The sequence below is a fragment of the Trachypithecus francoisi genome, unplaced genomic scaffold (genome assembly GCF_009764315.1).
Source record: "Trachypithecus francoisi isolate TF-2019V2 unplaced genomic scaffold, Tfra_2.0 Lachesis_group21, whole genome shotgun sequence".
Classification (NCBI taxonomy): domain Eukaryota; kingdom Metazoa; phylum Chordata; class Mammalia; order Primates; family Cercopithecidae; genus Trachypithecus; species Trachypithecus francoisi.
The window spans coordinates 42,280,895-42,301,670 of NW_022681467.1; the positions used below are offsets into that span (position 1 = coordinate 42,280,895).

General features: G+C 42.3%; 1 protein-coding gene and 1 long non-coding RNA gene across 2 annotated transcripts in view; one reads left to right on the top strand and one right to left on the bottom strand.

Annotated features, from left to right (window-relative positions):
* SLC13A3 (solute carrier family 13 member 3) overlaps positions 1 to 2,879 on the bottom strand; it is a 92,865-nt gene extending 89,986 nt beyond the window's left edge. The window contains exon 1 of the mRNA XM_033186630.1: positions 2,734 to 2,879. Within this exon, the coding sequence (XP_033042521.1) occupies positions 2,734 to 2,844 (111 nt within the window). The 5' untranslated portion in view covers positions 2,845 to 2,879. The remainder of the gene's footprint in view (positions 1 to 2,733) is intronic.
* A 77-nt stretch (positions 2,880 to 2,956) lies between these two features.
* On the top strand, positions 2,957 to 9,823 carry LOC117068873. The gene is made up of 3 exons (XR_004431265.1): positions 2,957 to 3,038; positions 8,626 to 8,747; positions 9,733 to 9,823. It is a non-coding gene; the product is annotated as an uncharacterized LOC117068873 (long non-coding RNA).
* The last annotated feature ends 10,953 nt before the right edge of the window (positions 9,824 to 20,776 follow it).

A 20,776-nucleotide genomic window follows, 5' to 3' on the forward strand; every position in this document is an offset into this window, starting at 1 on the left:
GCAGTGACATCTAGAGCCATATAAAGGGTCCCCACAAGGGAACTGTAGGGAACAAAGGAGTGGTTTGTATTGAATTATCACTAAGAAGAGCATGTAAGGCACAGCAGTTAGAAAGAAGTACAGACTCATGCCTGTAATCCCAGCGCTTTAGGAGGCCGAGGCTGGTGGATCGCTTGAGTCTAGGAGTTTGAGACCAGCCTGGGTGACACAGTGAAACCCCATCTCTACTAAAAATATAAAAATGAGCCAGGTGTGGTAGCAGGAGCTGGTAGTCCCAGCCTTCTAGGAGGCTGAGACAGGAGGATGGCTTAAGCCTGGGAGGTGGGAGATTGCAGTGAGCCGAGACTGTGCCACTGCACTCCAGCTTGGGTGACAGAGCAAGACCCTATCTCACCCACCCACACACACACACACACACACACACCAAGTACAGACTCAACATGCTGGTTTTGTAGCACCTATGTGCCCTTAGGCAAGTCACCTAACCCTGCTGAACTTCCGTTTCTTCACCTGTCAAATAGGGATGCAAATAACAGCTACCTCTCTGGTTGTTGTGGGCCTTACATGGGACAAGCCTGACAAGCTCCTAGCATGGCCCCTAGCACATTGTAAGAGCTAAGCATTCAATAAAACACTTTCCTCATCAGGCTTAGCACCATCATGGGGGGTTACATCCCAGGGGCTCTCCCTGTTATCTCTCCCTGCCTTCCATTCAATTGTGCATGTTGGGGTTCAGACAGGAAGAGGATACTTTGTGAAGCTCAAGCTTCAGAGCCTCTCCCAAGCCTTGTGCTGAATCTTGTATTTGTAAATCCGTATTCATTTTCTTAAAGATACCCCCTCAAGTCTATGCTCCAGGCCCCATAACCCTTGGATCTGCTCCTGGGCTCATGCTCTTGCTAGAGAACAGAGCAGAGGGAAGCTATCATGACCCCTGCTGAGAACAGAGACCCCGTGTTTTGTCTCTTCTTGCCAGAGGGCTCTGCCTAGGGCCTTGCAGACAGCAACCAGTCAAGGCTCAGCCACCTACACTTACACCAAAGATGTTTCACAAAGCCTTACTCAACCTCTCACATCAATCCCAGAAGCTAGCGGTATAATTGCTCCAGTTTACGGGGAAGCAAAACCCAAAGAGGAAAAGAGATTGGTTCAGGATGTTAAGATCCACAGGTCAGAAAGTGGCCTGGGGTGGGCTGGGTTTTGAAAAGGTGACCTCACCTTTATTCCATCATTTATTGTGTTTTTCTCTTCCATGTCGAGAAAGTCTAATAGCTTAGATAATTCCACACTATTGAACTTGCTATGTGTTAGCCCTGGGTCTCCTTGGAACCACCTGGTGTCATCTTCTTACTGCATGTGCCCACGGAGAGCTCCTTCTTCCAGGAGAACCTCCCTGGTCTCAGCTGATCGGTGCTGGGTAATGCACCCTAAATTACACCTCCTCTTTACTTTTATTTTTGTGAACATTTAATATCTCACTGAGAGATGGTGAAGCAACTTCCTGGAGATAGAAGCCTTATGTTACAAGCCCAGTGCCCCCTCATGACGCCCTGGCTGGGGTGGGCACAGGTGAAGGACCCAAAAGGGACCTGTGGTACCATCTCCTTCCAGCCCCTATTAGTGTTGACTTCAGTTATGACTCCTGACCTCCACCGGCGGTCTTTGATCTTATAGGTGTTACTTCCTTAGGGAGACTGAAAACAGCTAGGGTTCTGGATTCCAACAAGCCGGGGACTGAATACCGACACAGTCAGTTGCTGTGTGACTCTGAGCAAGTCACTTTCTCTCTCTGAGCCTTGGTTTTTCCTCTGGAAAATGGGTCAAATAATCTTTCCCCTCTGAGAGGCATTGAAATAATTAAATAAAGTTATAAGCAAAAGGCAAATCCTCAACCCTAGTAAGCACTCATGAATCTTACCGTCCTCATCATGTAAGGACCTGGTGCAGAAAAAGACCAGCCACTGCTTATTAGACATTTATTCTGTACCAGGTTTAGTTACAAGAGATTTACATATATTGCCCTATTGGTGGGCATTACCATTTCTCCCATTTTTACACATGAGTAAACTGAAGTTCAGAGAGGTTAAGTGACTTGCCCCAGGTCAAACAGCGTGGCACACAGTAAGTGTTCACTGTGACTGTCAAGTGAAATGTGCAACACAGCACCAAGCACAGAATTAGACCTCAGGAAAGAAAGAATTCTGTTAGGCACAGTGGCTCACGCCTGTAATCCCAGCATATGGGAGACCAAGGTGGGAGAATGTCTTGATTCCAGGAGATCGAGACCAGCCTGGACAACATAGCGAGACCCTATCTCTATTTAAAAAAAAAAAAAAATTAGCTGGGCATGCACCTGTAGTTCTAGCCACTAGGGAGGCTGCGGAAGGAGGATCGCTTGAGTCCAGAAGTTGGAGGCTGCAGTGAGCTATGATCACACCACCGCACTCCAGCCTGGGTGACAGGCGAGAACCTGTCTCTGAAACGAAATGAAATTATTTCCAAGGAAGTGAGATCCAGACGGCAGAGTGGGACTCAAGCTCTAAGGAGCAGCTGGGAAGAGGGAAGAGGCGTTAGGAGCGTTCACAGCGGTCCGCGGCAGGTGCAAGGGAGGGAGGTCGAGGGGGTCTGCTGGAGCCTGTCTACACTGGGACCTCAGCGGTCTCCCAACTTGGAGGCTTGGGAGATGATCCCGCCCGTGGCGGACCCGGGGCGCACAGGCGGAGGAGGCGTTACCTTGGGCGGGAGGGCGAAGACCACCGGCAGCAGCGCGAGCGGCGTGAACAGCAGCACCAGCAGCCGCCGCGCGCTCCACACCTTCTTGGCCGCTGCCGCTAGCGCCGCCATCAGCGCGATCTCCGGGCGGAGCGGGCTGGCCCGGGACTGCCCCGCCTGGCCCCTGCGCCGGCTTAAAGCCTGGGGGAGGGTCGGGGAGGGGACTTCGCTGGGGAACCCGCCCTCTCCCTGCTCCTCCTGGAAGAAAAGGGTGGTGCCTGCGCCACTGGGACGGGGTGAAAGAGGCCTGGGAATGTTGGAGAAAGGTAGGCACGAGAACTAGCAACCGGGACCCTAGCCGCAGGGCAGCGTGGCCTTGGATCTCAGCCTCTCGGCTTCCCAGCAATGTGGCCTGAGGCAGCTGGCTTATCCTCGCCTCGCCTGTTTACTCGCTTGTGAGATGGCTGAGGATGACAAGGCGAGGATTAAGGTGCGTACTCCTTTTACCTGGGTTCAAATCCTGGCACTGCCACTTACTAACTGCGTGGCCTTGAACAACAGCCTCTGAGCCTGAAAGTGGAGTGTTGATAATAGTCTACACCATGGAATACTATGCAGCCACCAAAAAGAAGGACATCATGTTTTTTTGCAGGAACATGGATGGAGCTGGAGGCCATTATCCTTAGCAAACTAACACAGGAACAGAAAACCAAATGCCTCATGTTTTCACTCATAAGGGGGAGCTAAATGATGAGAACACATGGACACATAGAGGGGAGCAACTGACACTGAAGCCTTTCGGAGGCTGGAGGGTGGGAGAAGACAGAGGATCAGGAAAAATAACTAATGGGCACTAGGCTTAATACCTGGATGATGAAATAATCAGTACAACAAATCCCCACGACACAAGTTTACCTATACAACAAACCTGCGCCTGTACCCCTGAACTTAAGATAAAAGTTACATTTTAAAAAATAGTCTACACCAGACAAGAAGGTTGTTAGGAAGTTTAAATGAGATAACACAGGTAATGTGATGAGTGCAGTGTCTGGCAGAGCATGTGCTCAACGGGAGTTACTGCTGTTGATGAGTTTTTTTTTTTTTTTTTTTGAGATGGAGTCTCACTCTGTCACCCAGGCTGGGGTGCAGTGGAGCGATCTCGGCTCCCTGCAACCTCTGCCTCCCAGGTTCAAGCAATTCTTCTGCCTCAGCCTCCTGAGTAGCTGGGATTACAGGCGTGTGCCACCATGTCCAGCTAATTTTTTTTTTTTTTTTTTTTTTGTATTTTTAGTAGAGACAGGGTTTCACCATTTTTGACCAGGCTGGTCTTGAACTCCTGGCCTCGTAATCCACCCACCTCAGCCTCCCAGAGTTCTGGGATCACAGGTATGAGTCACCATACCCAGCTGAGTTATCTTTTTTTTTTTTTTTTTTTTTTTTTTTTTTTTTTTTTTTTGAGGCGGAGTCTCGCTCTGTCGCCCGGACTGGAGTGCAGTGGCCGGATCTCAGCTCACTGCAAGCTCCGCCTCCCGGGTTCGCGCCATTCTCCTGCCTCAGCCTCCCGAGAAGCTGGGACTACAGGCGCCCGCCACCTCGCCGGCTAGTTTTTTTGTATTTTTAGTAGAGACGGGGTTTCACTGTGTTAGCCAGGATGGTCTCGATCTCCTGACCTCGTGATCCACCCGTCTCGGCCTCCCAAAGTGCTGGGATTACAGGCTTGAGCCACCGCGCCCGGCCTTTTTTTTTTTTTTTAAGGTGGGTGAGTCACTTCTATTCACTTCTATTTACTCTCAGGTAACCATACAGGAGTGCAACTTCTGGGTTGCCCAGTATTTGCAATGCTTAGCTTTTTAGGACACTGTCAAACTGTCTTCCAAAGTGATTGTACTATTTTGCATTTCCATCAACAATGTATGAATCATCCAATTTCTCCACATCTTTGCCAACGTTTGGTGGTGTCAGTTTATTTTATTTTAACCATTCTGACGGGGATGTAGTGATAGCTCGTTGTGGTTTTAATTTCTATTTCCCTAATGGTTAGTGATGTTTAACATCTTTTCACATGCGAATTTGCCATCTCTATATCCTCTTTGGTGAACTATCTTTCCCTGTCATTTGCCCATTTTCTACTTGTATTATTTGGTTTTTTACTGTTGAGTTTTGAGGGTTCTTTGCAAATTCTAGATGTCAGTCCTTTGTCAGTCATGTTGTTTGCAAATATTTCTCCCCATCTGTAGCTTGTCTTTTCAGTCTCTTAACTATATATCACCAAGCAAACATTTCTAATTTTGATGTAAATTTATCAAATTGTTCCTTTGGATCATCGGGTTAAGCTCTCTGCATAGCCTTAGATCCCAAAGAGTTTCTCATGTGTTTATCTTGTTTTGTTCTCACAGAGATGTCCAAAGGAGAGAATACAGTCATGGGTTCTCAGTTTCTGTTTCTGGATGGGCCAGTAAAGCCCCTTCCTCATCCCTCTTTTCCACTCAACACTAGAGACAGAAACTAAAAACCATGGCTTCAGGCTGCTAAAAGCCTAAAACAAATAAACAAACAAAAAAAGAACAACAACAACAAAATAAGGCAGGTTGGACAAGTTTGTCAGAAGTTTTACAGTTTTGAGGCCGGGCACGGTGGCTCACGCCTGTAATCCCAGCACTTTGGGAGGCTGAGGCGGGCAGATCACGAAGTCAGGAGATGGAGACCATCCTGGCTAACATGGTGAAACCCCGTCTACCAAAAATACAAAAAATTAGCCGGGTGTGGTGGCGGGCGCCTGTAGTCCCAGCCACTCGGGAGACTGAGGCAGGAGAATGGCGTGAATCCGGGAGGCGGAGCTTGCAGTGAGCCAAGATAATGCCACTGCACTCCAGCCTGGGTGATAGAGACAGACTCCGTCTCAAAAAAAAAAAAAAAGAAAGAAATCGTTTTACAGTTTTGAAACACTGTATTCATTACAAAATAACTTCATTCTCTCCTCCCACAGCCTCTGGAAACCATCATTCTGCTTTCTGTCTCTAAATTTGATTAATCTGGATAACTCATACAAGTGGTATCATGGAATATTTATCCTTTTGTCACTAGCTTTGTGTCCTTAAGGCTCATCCATGTTGTAGCATGTGTCATAATTCCTTTTTAAGGCTGAATAATGTTCCATTGTATGGATATACCATATCGTGTTTATCCATTCATTTGTTGATAGACATTGGGTTGTTTCTACCTTTTGGCTATTGTGAGTAATGCAGCTATAAACATGGGTGTACAAAGAGTATCTGTCTGAATCCCTGCTTTCAGTTCTTTTGGGTATATACCCAGAAGTGGAATTGCTGGATCATAAGGTAATTCTGTGCTTTTTAAAAATTATTATTGAGAAATGGCCATACTGTTTTTCACAAAGGCTGCAGTTTTTTACATTCGCATAAACAGTGCGCAAGGCTTCCGGTTTCACCACATCTTCACCAACACTTATTTTCTGTGATTTTTTAAATAATAGCCATCCTAATAGGTGTGAAGTGGTATCTCATTCTGATTTTGTCGTACGTTTCTCTAATGATTATTGATGTTGAACATCTTTCCATGTGTTTACTGGTCATCTATATCTTGTTTAGAGAAATGTCTATCCAGGGCCTTGGTCCATTTTTTTAGCGTTTTGTTTTTTTGTGATTTGCATGGGTTTTTTTAGTAATTGTTCTAGGTATTACATTGTATGTACATAACTTATAAGTTATAATCCACTGGTATTGCCATTTTACCAATTCCAGTGAAGTATAGAAATCTTACTTCATGCCCCTTTGCCTTACCCAGTTTAAAATACTGCTTTCAATATTTTCTCTACATACATTTTCTAAATATATGGTTCTACCACATCAAAGTTTTAACATTTGCTTCAACTATCAGATACAATTTTTTTTTTTTTTTTGACGTGGAGTTTTGCTCTTGTTGCCTAGACTGGAATGCAATGGCGCCATCTCAGCTCACTACAACCTCCGCCTCCTGGGTTCAAGTGATTCTCCTGCCTCAGCCTCCTGAGTAGCTGGGATTACAGGCACCCACCATCATGCCTGGCTAATTTTTTGTACTTTTAGTAGAGACGGGGTTATACCATGTTGGCCAGGCCGGTCTCAAACTCCTGAACTCAGGTGATCAAGCAGCCTACGCCTCCCAAATTGTTGGGATTATAGGCATGAGCCACCACACCTGGCCAAGAACTTCCTTTCATCATTCTTTCAAACTAGGTCTGCCAGCAACAAATTCTCTTAGTTTTCCATCATCTGAGAAGGTCTTGATTGCCCCTTGGTTCTTATTTCAGTGGATATAGAATTCTGTTATTTTCTTTCAGTACTTGAGAAATGTTATGTACATACTTTCTGGCCTCCATAGTCTCTGGTGAAAACTCTGATATCATTTGAATTATTTCTTCTCCATAGGTAAGGTTCATTTCTCTTTCTCTTGAAAAAATCTTTTTCAAGATTTTTTTTTTTTGTCTTTTGTTTTGAGAAGTTTGGCCATGATATGTCTTGGTGTGGATTTATTTGGTTTATCCCAGTAATATTTGGAGTTCACTCAGCTTCTTGGTTCTGTAGATTTATATATATACGTGTATATATACACACACACGCACGTATATACACACACACACACACGTATATATATACACATATGTATATATATGTATACACACATATACAGAAATAATGGCTGAAAACTTCCCAAATTTGGCTATATATATATGTGTGTGTGTGTGTGTATATACATATGTGTATATATACACACATATACAGCCATATATACACATATATTTGTACATACATATATATACACGCACACACACACACACACACACATATATATATAGCCAAATTTGGGAAGTTTTCTGCCATTTTTTTTTGAATAATTGTATGCCCCACCCTCTTTTTCATCTCCTTCCATAATTCCGGTGACACATCCCAGTGACACAGATGTTAGATATTTTGCTGTAATTCCCCCATCCCTGCAGCTCTATTTACCTTTTCAGTCTATTCTCTCTCTGTTGTTCACATCGGGTAATTTGCATTGTTCCACATCCCAGTTCACTGATCCTTCTGCCCTCTCCATATGCTGTTGAACGCATCCGTTGTATAATATTTCTCAGTTATACAGTTTTCATTTGATTCTTCTTTGTATATTCTATTACTTTGCTAAGTCTTCTGGATCTTTGCTGAGGTTTTCTACTTTTTTCATTTGTTTCCAATGTGACACCATCACTGTCATCTTGACATTAAGCATCAAAAGTCAGTTTGACCAGCCTGGTCAATATGGCAAAACCTCATCTCTACTAAAAACAACAACAACAACAACAACAACAACAACAACAAAAAAACTTTTGAGAAAAAGTTTGAAAAAAAACTTTTATCATGATCCGAGACATCATCAGAGGACACTGAGCTTCTACCTCCAGGAAGTAGCTGGGTGGGATGGCATGCTTGTAATTCCAGCTACTCAGGAGGCTGAGGCATGAAAATCATTTGAACCCGGGAGGCAGAAGTTACAGTGAGCCAAGATTGCACTACTGCATTCCAGCCTGGATGACAGAGTGTGACACTGTCTCAAAAAATAAAAAAAAAGGCAGTTTAAGACCTTCCACTTATACAAGTGACTTTCGTTTGGGACCTGGACATTTTGGGTATTGTATTACAAGATTTGGGCTCTTATTTAAACCTTCTGTTTTTACTGACTTCTTTCAGTGCTCTTGCAAAGGAAATGGGGATGTCACCTCATTACCACCAGATGAAAGTAGAAGTCCAGTTCCCCACCTCATCCTCCATTAGTATCTGAGGTGGGGGGAGGTGTTAGGCCATTTTTGTATTGCTATAAAGAAATATGTGAGGCTGAGTAATTCATAAAAGAGGTTTAATTAGCTCATCGTTCTGCAAGGCTGTACAAGAAGCATGGCGCTATCATCTGCTTGGCTTCTGGGAAGGCCTCGGGGAGATTTGCTCGTGGCAGAAGGCGAAGCAGGAGCAGGCATGTCACATGGCCAGAGCAGGAGCAAGGAGGTAGGCAAGGTGGGGGGTGGGGGAGCGGTGCCACATACTTTTAAACAACCAGATTTCCTGAGAACTCACTCACATCTCAAGGACAGCACCAAGTCATGAGGGATCCAACCCATGACCCAAACACCTCCCACCAGGCCCCACCTCCAACACTGGGGATTATATTTCTTTTTTTTTCTTCAAGACAGTCTAGCTGTGTCGCCCAGGCTGGAATGCAGTGGCGCGATCTCAGCTCACTGCAAGCTCCGCCCCCCGGGTTCACGCCATTCTCCTGCCTCAGCCTCCCGAGTAGCTGGGACTACAAGTGCCCGCCACCACGCCCGGCTAGTTTTTTTTTGTATTTTTAGTAGAGACGGGGTGTCACCGTGGTCTCGATCTCCTGACCTCGTGATCCACCAGCCTCGGCCTCCCAAAGTGCTGGGATTACAGGCGTGAGCCACCGCGCCCGGCCAGGGGATTATATTTCAACATGAGATTTGGACAGGACAAACATCAAAACCATCTCAGGGGGGTTCATTACTGCTGGGGAATGCTGGGAGTTCTAGCTCCCATCAGCCCTCTCCTGATACCTCCCTGGCTGGAGGAGTAGGAGTGCCTTGTTTTTGTTCCCCCTGTGGCTTCCATTGACACTGAAGGAGGGTGGTGTCCTTGTTACTGCTGGGTAGTAGTTGCTTTGGAATACCAATACATGCAACACTATAGATAAATATCAAAAAAAATTACGCTATATGTAAGAAGCTGAACACACAAAAAAACTACATTCTGCATAATTATATTTATATGAAGAGTTAAAAGAGGCAAACTTTAGTTATAGAAATCAGTGATTGCTAAACAATGGGGGTTAAAAGGATCAGTTGGAAACAGCATGAGGAAATGTATAGGGTGATAGATGTATTCTGTTGACTGTGGTGGTGGTAATACAGTCGTACATAATTATTAAATTCCATCAAACTGATCATTTAAAATGGGTGAATTTTATTATATATAGTTATACTTCAATAAAGCCAGAAGTGCATTGAGGCCACCTGCGGTGGCTCACACCTGTAATCCCTGTACGTTGGGAGGCCAAGGCAGGAGGACCACTTGAGCTCAGGAGTTCGACACCAGCCTAGGTAACACAGTGAGATCCTGTCTCTAAATTTTTTCATAAAAAAATTTTTTAAAAAGTGATTGAGTATATTTAACGATAGAAAATATTCATTGGGTCAAGTTGGCTGATCGTGTTTTTCAAATTTAGATTCTTAAAATCTCCAATTTAATTGTGGATATGTCTATTTCTCACTTTAGTTCTGTCAGTTTTCACTTCATAGATTTTGAAGCTCTGTTGTTAAATGTGTACACACTTAAGATTGTTATGTCTTATTGGTGGATTCACCTTTCTATCATTCTAAAATCTTCCTCTTTATCACCATAGATGCCCTCTGTCTTGAAGTCCACTTTATCTGATATTTAAATAGCCACAGTAGCTTTCTTATGCTCAATGTTTGTATTATGTATATTTTCCACATTTTTTTAACTGTCAACCTGTTTCTATATGTACAATGTGTTTATCGTATTCAGTGTATTGATGAACTTTGCTTTTTTATCTAGTCTAACATTCTCTGATACTTTAATTGGAGTGTCTAATCAATTTACATGTAATGTAATTATCTGGTTGGATTTAAGTGTCTCATTTTGCTATTTGTTTTCTATTTATCTTATTTGTTCTTTGTTACTCTCTTCCCTCTTTCTTTTGTATCAATTGATTATACTTTGGTGTATTTTATTTTATTTCCTCTATTAATTTTTTAGTTTTTTTGTTTTATTATTTTAGTGGTTTCTCTAGAGATTATGATATGCATCTTTATCACAGTCTACCTTCAAATAATGATATATTATTTTAGGAACAATATAAGAGCCATACAATAATGGTGGTCAAGTATAGTTGCTCATGCTTGTAATCCCAGCAATCTGGGAGGCTGAGGAGGGTGTCGCTTGAGTCCAGGAGTTCTAGACCAGCCTGGCCAACATGGTAAAACCCCATCTCTACAAAAAATACAAAACTTAGCCGACTGTGGTAGCAGGCACCTGTAGTTGCAGCTGCTTGGGAGGCTGAGGTGGGTGGGAGGATAGCATGAGCCTGGGAGGTAGAGGTTGCAGTGAGCTGAGATCATAGCACTGCACTCCAGCCTGGGTAACAGAGTGAGACACTGCCTAAAAAAGAAAAGAAAAGAAAAGAAAAAAGAAAGAAGAAAGAAAGCCTTACAATAATGGAAATAATGTAAAAAATTCCATTTACCACCTTCTTCTCTTCCTTTGTACTTTTATTGTCTTTTTAAATCTGTGTATTCTATAAACCCAAGTATGTGCTGAAGATAACTCATGCTAGCTTATGAAAAATGACTGTTACTCTTTCAGAAAATTTGTAAGCCAGCTGTAGAAGATGATGGTAGTATGAAATCACCCATAGCAAGACTATTTACACCATGAAATTAATAAAATTCATAAATAAGGGCTTTTTTTTCCAACAGCCAATTGTTAAACATTTACCAGAACACCAGTTTGAATTGCACAATATATTGTTTTAATTTTTTAAACAATCAATAGTCTTTAAAAGACATGTATAAATCATATAAATAAAAGATAAATGTACTTCAAAAAGTATTTCGTATTTTCCCAAATACTTACCCTATCTCTTCATTTCTTCCTCCAGATCCAGGATCATTTCTCTTTCAGGTGCTAGCATTTATTTTACCATTTTTTATAGTGCTGGTTTGTTGAAAGGAAATTCTGTCAGCTTCTGTTTATCTGAAAGTATCTTTATTTTTGCCTTTGTTTTTGAAGTTACTTTCACTGGATATAGAAGTCAAGACTGACAATTTTTTTTCTTTCAGCACTTAAAGATCTCATTCCACTGTGTTCAAGTTTATATTGTTTTTGGTAAGAAATTAGCCACCATTCATATCATCGTTCCTCTGTAAGTAATGTCCCGTTTTTACTCCGGCTACTTGTAAGATCTCTTTATCTTTCGCTTTTCAGCAGTTTGGCTGAAACGCTTAGGTGTAGTGTATCCCTTATATTTATTTACCTGGAATTTGCTGAGCTGCTTGGATCTGTGCACTGATGTCTTTGATCAATTTTGGTATATTTCCAGTCATTATCTCTTCAAATACCTCTTTTGCCCCATTCTCTCTCTCCTTTCCTTCTAGAATCCCAGTAACATTTATGTTAGAGCATTTGGTATCATCTTACAAATTTCAGACTCTTTGTTCTCTATTTTTTTTTTCACTTTTCTTCACTTTTTCACTTCTCTACCTGTTTCAAACAGACGTTTTCTATTACCTGTCTTTACGGATTCCTGTCTTGGTTGTGTACAGTCTCTTATAGATCTAAGAGTCTCTTATAGATCTCTTATAGATCTTCATTCCTGATGTTGTATTTTTCATCTCCAAAATTTTCACTAGTTCTTTTAATAGTTTATAGGTCTCTGTGGAAGTTTTCCATTTGTTTATGCATGTTGTTCTTTAGATTCCTTCATTTTTAGCATTTTTATTGTAGATTTTTTAAGTCTCTGGGAATTCCAAAATCTAGGCCAAATCTGAATCTGCTTCTATTAATCTGCTTTTATCATTGTCGGTGTGTTTGCTAATCTTTGAATGTATTGTTGACATTTTTGTAAGAAAGAATAGTAGAGAATGAAGTAAATAATATTTACCTCCAGAAGGGGGTACTCCCCTTTTCGGGTAAAATTGATAGAGTATGGAGTTAACCAGTTTTACCTGCAGTATGGAGTTAATTGGTTTTACCTGTAGTATGGAGGTTAACTAGTCTTACCTGTGGTTGAACTGGGTTTCAGCTTTGGTGCAGTTTTAGTTTGTTTCAGTTCATCACTGGCTCCAAATGTTTTGAGGGTAGATTTAGAACTTTTACTTCAGCAGGATCTGAGACCTGAGCACTGGTGAGATTTTAGGAATCTGCCTTTGCTTCCCAGAAGAGTTGCTCAATTTGGAAATGCTGGGAGTTCTCTCTCTTGTGTAGAGCCAAGTTACCATGGGGCTTTTTGGTCATTGGTGCGTTATCTTTGTTCTCAAATCCTGCCCCCCATTTCCTGCACCTGGGAGGATTTTTTCAGCCTAGTTGTTCATCTGGCCTTTGGAGGGGGTTCTACACATTTTGAAGGCCTGGAATGACTGGTAAGGGTGTCTTTTCACTATCAGCTTCTGATAGTCAAAAGCCAGGCATGCCTGGGAGGTGAGAGAATCTCTCAATTCTTCTACCTCAGGTTTTCTCTCTGTTCTCCTGACCTGCTCCCCTGTGCCTACTTTTGAGAGTGTCTTATACTTAAGAGAGGCCCTCGTGCTCTCAGGGGAATCCTTCTTAGGCCTCCTCTTATCATCTGTTTTGGTGTAATATCCCCGCACTTGATAAATCCCATGGAAAGACTTGGTGGGCAGATTCAGACCTATTCGGTGAGTAGAATTCATCTCCATTATAATCTACAGAGAAGCTCTCATGTTATTGAAAATTTAGCTAGTTTCTTCCTGCCCATCCATGGCAGGCTCCTCTTTCTCCAGCAGTTGTGCTAGGATTCGGAGCAGTTATGAGTCTCTTCTCCCCGTGATGATCTTGGCATTTCCTCTTGGAGGTTAGCTCCTTCAGGTTTCTTTGTGTCCTCAGCTTTCCATGAAGTTTTTAAAACTATGATTTTATAGCCAATAAAGCCTATTTTGATGGGGTGATGTTAGAGTGGAAGCGACAGTCTCTTATCATTTCCTATACTAGAACCAGAAGTGGAACTCTTTCCAAAAAAATAGTAATAAAAACATGTTTCTAATAATGCCATCAGTCATTGTTGTAGTCTATCAAAACACCAGAATCATTGGGTCATTTTTGCCTATCATGAGAAACGTAAAGAATATTTCATTTGGGGGAAAAACTCAGGTCTTTCAAGATTAAACTCCACATAAAATAGAGAGACTTATGGGTACCCGATATAGCAGAGGAAAATGATATTACAAAAAGGAAGGAAGCACCTGCTATAGCAGAGCAAAGTTATATTACCAAAAGGAACTAAGCACACTGCTCAAACGCTCTGGATCATTCCAGATGAACCTGAACCATCTTGAAATATAAAACAAGATCCAAAATGTTCTGATCAGAAGTCAGCCAGTTTGGTAACTCAGCTCCTATAGGCATAGCATGTTTGAGACAGCACTCTTTTGCTTTTGAGTCTGGGTGAGATTACCAAATGCCGATTAATAATTTTTTCTTTGTTGTTGTATCTAGGAAGGGGTAAAAATTAGAACCTTGCAAAGTTCTGAAAATATACGTAAGAAACAAAGTAAATTCTATGAGTTCAGCACTTCTGTAACTGACCTTGGTATAAAGATATGAATTTATAAGTCTTATCAGCAATGAATTCGTGTATATTTGATCTGCTGTTTAATATGCTTGAACCATTTGAAATAATCTGCCTGGGGGCCGGGCGCGGTGGCTCACACCTGTAATCCCAGCACTTTGGGAGGCTGAGGTAGGATTGCTTGAGACCAGGAGTTTGATATCAGCCTGGGCAACACAGTGAGATATCATCGCTATTTTTAAAAATAAAATAAAATAAAAAAGAATCATCTTAGCTGGGTGCAGTGGCTCACACCTGTAATTTCAGCACTCTGGGAGGCTGAGGCAGGAGAATCATTTGAGCTCAGGAGTCTGAGAACAGCCTGAGCAACATAATGAGACCCTGTCTCTACAAAAAAAAAAAAAATTAGCAGGGCATGGTGGTGCATGCCTGTAGTCTCAGCTACTTGAGAGGCTGAAGTGGGAGGACTGATTAAACCCCGGAGGTGAGGGCTACAGCGAGCTATAATTGTGCCACTATACTCCAGCCTAGGTGACAGATCGAGACCCTGTCAAAAAAAAAAAAAAAAGTGGGGGGGGTCTTTACTAAGATTTGTAATTGCAGTTTATATTCTACAAGGGAATTTAATCAAGTTTGTGATCTATGTCAAATGCAAGGAATGTTGGCTTTCCAGCTTATTTATCCATGAATAATAATGGCCACACTCACTACATGTTTACTCTAGTTCAGGTCCTATTCTAAGAGCTTTATATGATTTAATTCATTGAACATTATATAACCCTATGAAATAGGTTCTGTTATATTCCCATTTTGCAGAGGAGGAAACTGAGGTACAGGGAAATTGAGTAACTTATCCAAGGACACACAGCTGTTGAGTGGGGATTCAAACCCAAGCAATTTCACTGCAGAGTCCCCATGCATAACCAACACTACACCGTAATAACTCTAGTAGAGGTGTTTATTAGATCTGGGCAATATGACTTTAATACTGAGCATTGAACAACGTAAAGCAGCAGTGAGTATTCTCCATGCACCAAATCCCTGAAAGTATTAATATTAAAGGAGTTGTCAACAATTTGAGTGTATTCACTCAAGAGGCTGTTTCCCAATACTCATTCCCCTCAGACAACAAGGGTGCTACCTGCACTTCTTTAAACTTCTAGCACGTGGTTCTCAACCCCGGCTGCACATTGGAATCACCTGAGGAGCATTAACAGTGCTGATGCTCCATCCTCAGAGAGTCTGATTTCATTGTCTAGGATGTGGCTTGGGCATGAGGATTTTTTTTAAGCTCCAAGCAGATTCTAAAGGGTAGCTTGGATTCAGAACCACCATCCCTAAAAATCTAATTCATGCTTTGCCAGATTCTGGTGAAACCTGGGAAATGTGAACTGGCTTTTTATCATATCACATCTAAAGGCTGAAGCAACCCTCCTGAGTTAGTACAGAATCTTGACACCCAACAGCTCTGGGGCCTGGGCATGGTCTATGCTAGATGCCTTGTCAATGTTTACTTAACTATTAATAATATTTGAGTACCTACCAGACTTGGTTTTGCTCATTAGTAAACTTGGGATTAATGAGACATACCTTTCATCATGTGTTTTATTCAATACTTGCTATATGGCAACTATACACCAGGCTGTATATACAGTAATGAATAAGACTAAAAAGTTAAAATCCCTGACCTCACGGAACTTACATGATGGCAGATGCAAATAATAAACAAATAAATGAGTAAAATGTATTATAATCAAAAGATGAAAATATGACAAATCTGGGAAGAAAACACAAGGAAGCAGCAAAGGGAAGTTGACAGTGATGCTTTGGAGGTGCTCTTATAGATAAGGTGGTCAGGGAAGCTGTCCACGAAGAGGACCCTAAGTTAAACTGAGACCTAAAGAAAGTGAACAAATGAAATGCTGGGTATGCAAAGGAAGCATTCCAGGAAGAAGGAGAAGTCAAATACAATGGCTTTGAGGCAGCAGCCAACATGACAGGTCTTAGCATCATCAAGGAACTGGAGTGCAGAGACAGGGTCACAGCCAGCCAGCAAGGACTCAAAGTAGGATCCCGAAAGCCCAAGTAAGGACTTTCACACTCAGTGACCAGGGCAGCCATTGTAGAGATTTGAGAAGAATGGCATATTCTGCTTTCTTTTTTTTTAAAAAGTCAGTGTTACTGAGTTACAGTTCATATAGCATATAATTCACCTATTTAAAAGTGAGTATGTCAATTAGCCAGGCATGGTGGCATGTGCCTGTGGTCCCAGCTACTTGGGAGGCTAAGACAGGAGGATCACTTGAGCCCAGGATGTCAAGGCTGCAGTGAGTGGTGTTTGCATCGCTGCACTCCAGCCTGGGCAATACAGCAAGCACTGTCTCAAAAAAAAAAAAAAAAATGTGTAATTTAATGATTTTTCAGGACACTGACAATGCAACCATCACTACAATCAATTTAAAACATTTTCATCACCCCAAAGGGAAACCTCATGCCCACTAACGGTCACTCCCTATCTCCCCGCAACCTCCCCAGTCCCAGGCAACCACTAAGATACTTTCTGTCTGTATAGATTTGCCTATTCTGGACATTTCATATAAATGGAATCATATAATATGTGGTCCTTTTGTGTCTGGCTTTGCTGACTTAACATAATGCTTTCAAGATTTATCTCTGTCATAGCATGCATTGGTACTACATTTCTTTTTATTGCTGAATAATATTGTATGGGTGTATCCTACTTTATTATTCAGTCATCAGCTAATACACATTTGGACTGTTTGAACTTTCTGGCTATTATGAATAACGCTGCCTTGACCATGAGTGTACAAGTTTTTGGACATGTTTATATTTTTCTTAGGTACATACCTAGGAGTGAAATTTCTGGGTCATATGGTAAGTAACTCTATGTCTAAACTTTTGAGGAACTGCCTGGCTGTTTTCCAAGGTGTCTGCACCATTTCACAATCCCACCAGCAGTGCATGAAGATTCCAGTTACTCTACATTTTCCCAGCACTTGTCATTATTTACCTTTTTAATGATAGCCATCCTAGTACATGTGTTTTTTTTTCAAAGATACCTCAGGCTAAGACGATGGTGGCTTGGACCAGATTAGTAACAGCAGAGGTGGTAGGAAAGAATTCAATTCTGGATATACTTTGCCAGCAGAGCTGGCGGGTCTTGCTGAAACTCTGATGAGGCAATGAGAGACAGGAACTGGTACTGGGATCAAATGTGAGATGGTGGGATATTTCGCAAAGTGTGAGAGGAATACTAGTGAGCAAACACAGATAATTTCATGTCAGACATTTAAATAACATTGAATCACAGAAAGTGAAAGTTATCCTGTGTAACTTTGCTTATTTATTTATTTTTTATTTATTTATTTTTTGAGACGGAGTCTTGCTCTGTCGCCCAGGCTGGAGTGCAGTGGCCGGATCTCAGCTCACTGCAAGCTCCGCCTCCCAGGTTCACGCCATTCTCCTGCCTCAGCCTCCCGAGTAGCTGGGACTACAGGCGCCCGCCACCTCGCCCGGCTAGTTTTTTGTATTTTTTAGTAGAGACGGGGTTTCACTGTGTTCGCCAGGATGGTCTTGATCTCCCGACCTTGTGATCCACCCGTCTCGGCCTCCCAAAGTGCTGGGATTACAGGCTTGAGCCACCACGCCCGGCCTCCTGTGTAACTTTTCTTTAACTCCTTATTATACCATGGAGAGAGTCTCAGTTGGGTGTCAGTATCCCTTTAAGACCTCATCACCTATAAATCTTCCTTTGTAACAGACAGAAAAGGGTTTGGAGTCAGAAACATTGGCCTCTTGCTGAGCCAGGCAATATCGTTTTATTTTTATTTTATTTATTCTTATAATTACTTTTGGCTTAAGGAGAGTGATTTTTGGTTTTGGTTTTGGTTTTGTTGCTTTTGTTGTTGTTGTTGCTTTGAGACAGGGTCTCATTCCGTTACCCAGGCTGGAGTGCAGTTGCGTGATCATGACTCACTACAGCCTTGACTTCCCTGGCTTAAGCAATCCTCCCACTTCAGCATCCTGAGTAGCTGGAACTACAGGCACACGCCACCATACCTGGCTAATTTTTTAAATTTTTTGTAGAGATAGGGCCTTGCTATGTTGCCCAGATTGGTCTCGAACTCCTGGGCTCAAGCGACCCTCCTGCCTCGGCCTCTCAAAATGTTGTGATTATAGGCATGAGCCACCACACCTTTCTGAGATTTTTGTTTTTTATTAAAGCCTATGACTTTTTTAAAAAGCTCTCCGTTTAATTTAAATATATTTAAGTTTATAATGAAAAGCAACTCAAAGAAAAATGCCAAGTAACTTGGAGTGCAGGGAGTACATGGCAATGGCAAAAATCCGAAAATTTGAGGCCAAAATTTGAAATTTGGGAGATCACGAGATAGCAAGAGAAAAACCCAGGAAAGGGTGTGGCACTCACTTCCCATCCAGATCATGCTGATGCCGTTCCTATAAACCCTGAGGGCAAGTTATTTCCCAATGGACCCATTCCAAGCTATGATGAAACTGTCTTCCATGACCTTTCAGGTTGGGACTTGATCCTGAGCCAGCCCAATAACCGGCTTCATCAAAGGCTCCAGACAACATTGTATGGAGGGACAAAGGCCCTCCAGAGAACACTTTGGACCTTCAAGGTCTGGGCATGGGAGTACTCTAAACCGGAAAAGCTGTTTCTAGAGAACTGGACTCACTGACATCAAAGGAACTCTGGTCCATGCCCCAAAGTCTAAGTAGAGGCAGCTGAGACCAGGGCATATTTTACTGGTGGGCCTGGGTTGGGTTCCCTGTTCCAGAACCAGCTAAGATATTAAGAGTACAATATTTGGCATTAGAGCAGAGGTTTCAATCTGGTGGCTCAAATGTAGTCATCGTCATAACAATATTAATATTAGTGAGAACATATACTCCACTTATTATTTGCCAGGCTCCGTTTTTAGTACTTTACCTGTCTTAACTCATTCCATCCTTATAAAATCCAACTGCATTACCTATGTGAGTCTGTCACCCCTGCATTAGACAAAGCTACATTCAAATTCTGGCTGGGCCACTTGCTTGTTGCTGGGCAGGAGGTTTCACCCAAACTGAGTTTCCTCATCTGAAACGAGAACTATAATGTGCACAGGCATATCTCGTCTCATTGTGTTTTACAGATATTGCATTTTTGTGACAACCCTACAGTGAGCAATTATCCTGGCACCATTTTTCCAACAGCATGTGCTCACTTCATGTTTCTTTTTTTTTTTTTTTTTTTTTTGAGACGGAGTCTCGCTCTGTCACCCAGGCTGGAGTGCTGTGGCCGGATCTCAGCTCACTGCAAGCTCCGCCTCCCGGGTTCACGCCATTCTCCTGCCTCAGCCTCCCGGGTAGCTGGGACTACAGGCGCCGCCACGTCGTCCGGCTAGTTTTTTGTAGTTTTTTTAGTAGAGACGGGGTTTCACCGTGTTAGCCAGGATGGTCTCGATCTCCTGACCTCGTGATCCGCCCGTCTCGGCCTCCCAAAGTGCTGGGATTACAGGCTTGAGCCACCGCGCCCGGCCTTCACTTCATGTTTCTAGGTCACATTTTGGTAATTCTTGCACAATTTCAAACTTTTTTTTATCATATCTGTTATGGTGATCTGTGATCAGTGATCTTTGAAGTTACTATTATAATTGTTTTGAGGTGCCATGAACTGTGCCCATATAAGATGGCAAACTTAGTGGAAAAATGTTGTGTGTGTTCTGATTGCTCCACTGACTGGCTGTTCCCCAATCTCTCTCCCTCTCCTCAAGCCTCCCCATTCTCTGAGATACAATACTATTGAAGTTAGTCCAACTAATAATCCTTCAATGGCCTCAAAGTATTCAAATGAAAGAAAGAGTCATACATCTCTCACTTTAAAATCAAAAGCTAGAAATGATTGCGCTTAGTGAGGAAGGCACGTCAAAAGTCAACGCAGGCCAAAAACTAGGCCTCTTGTGTCAGTCAACTTGTGAGTGTAAAGGAAAAGTTCTGGAAGGAAATTAAAAGTGCTACTCCACTGAACACATGGATGATAAGAAAGCAAAACAGCCTTATTGCTGATATGGAGAAAGTTTTAGTAGTCTAACAGAAGATTAAACCAGCCACAACATTCCCAAGCCAAAGCCTAATCCAGAGAAAGACCCTAACTCTCTTTAATTCTATGAAGACTGAGAGAGGTGAGGAAGCTGCAGAAGAAAAGTTTGAAGTTAGCTGAGTTCATGAGGTTTAAGGAAAGAAGCCATCTGCATAACATAAAAGTGCGAAGTGAGACAGCAAGTGATGAAGTAGAAGCTACACCAAGTTAACCAGAAGATCAAGCTAAGGTCACTGATGAAGATGACTACACTGAACAATAGATTTTCAACATAGATGAAATACTCTTCTATTGGAAGAAGATGCCATCTAGGACTTTTATAGCCAGAGAGAAGTCGATGCCTGGCTTCAAAGCTTCAAAGGACAAGTTGACTCTCTGGTTAGGGCCTAATGTAGCTGGTAACTCTAAGTTGAAGCTTTGCTCATTTACCATTCTGAAAATCTTAAGGCCCACAAGAATTATGCTAAATCTATGCTGCTTATGCTCTATAAATGGAGCAACAAAGTCTAGATGACAGTACATCTGTTTACAGCATGTTTTACTGAATATTTTAAGCCTACTGTTGAG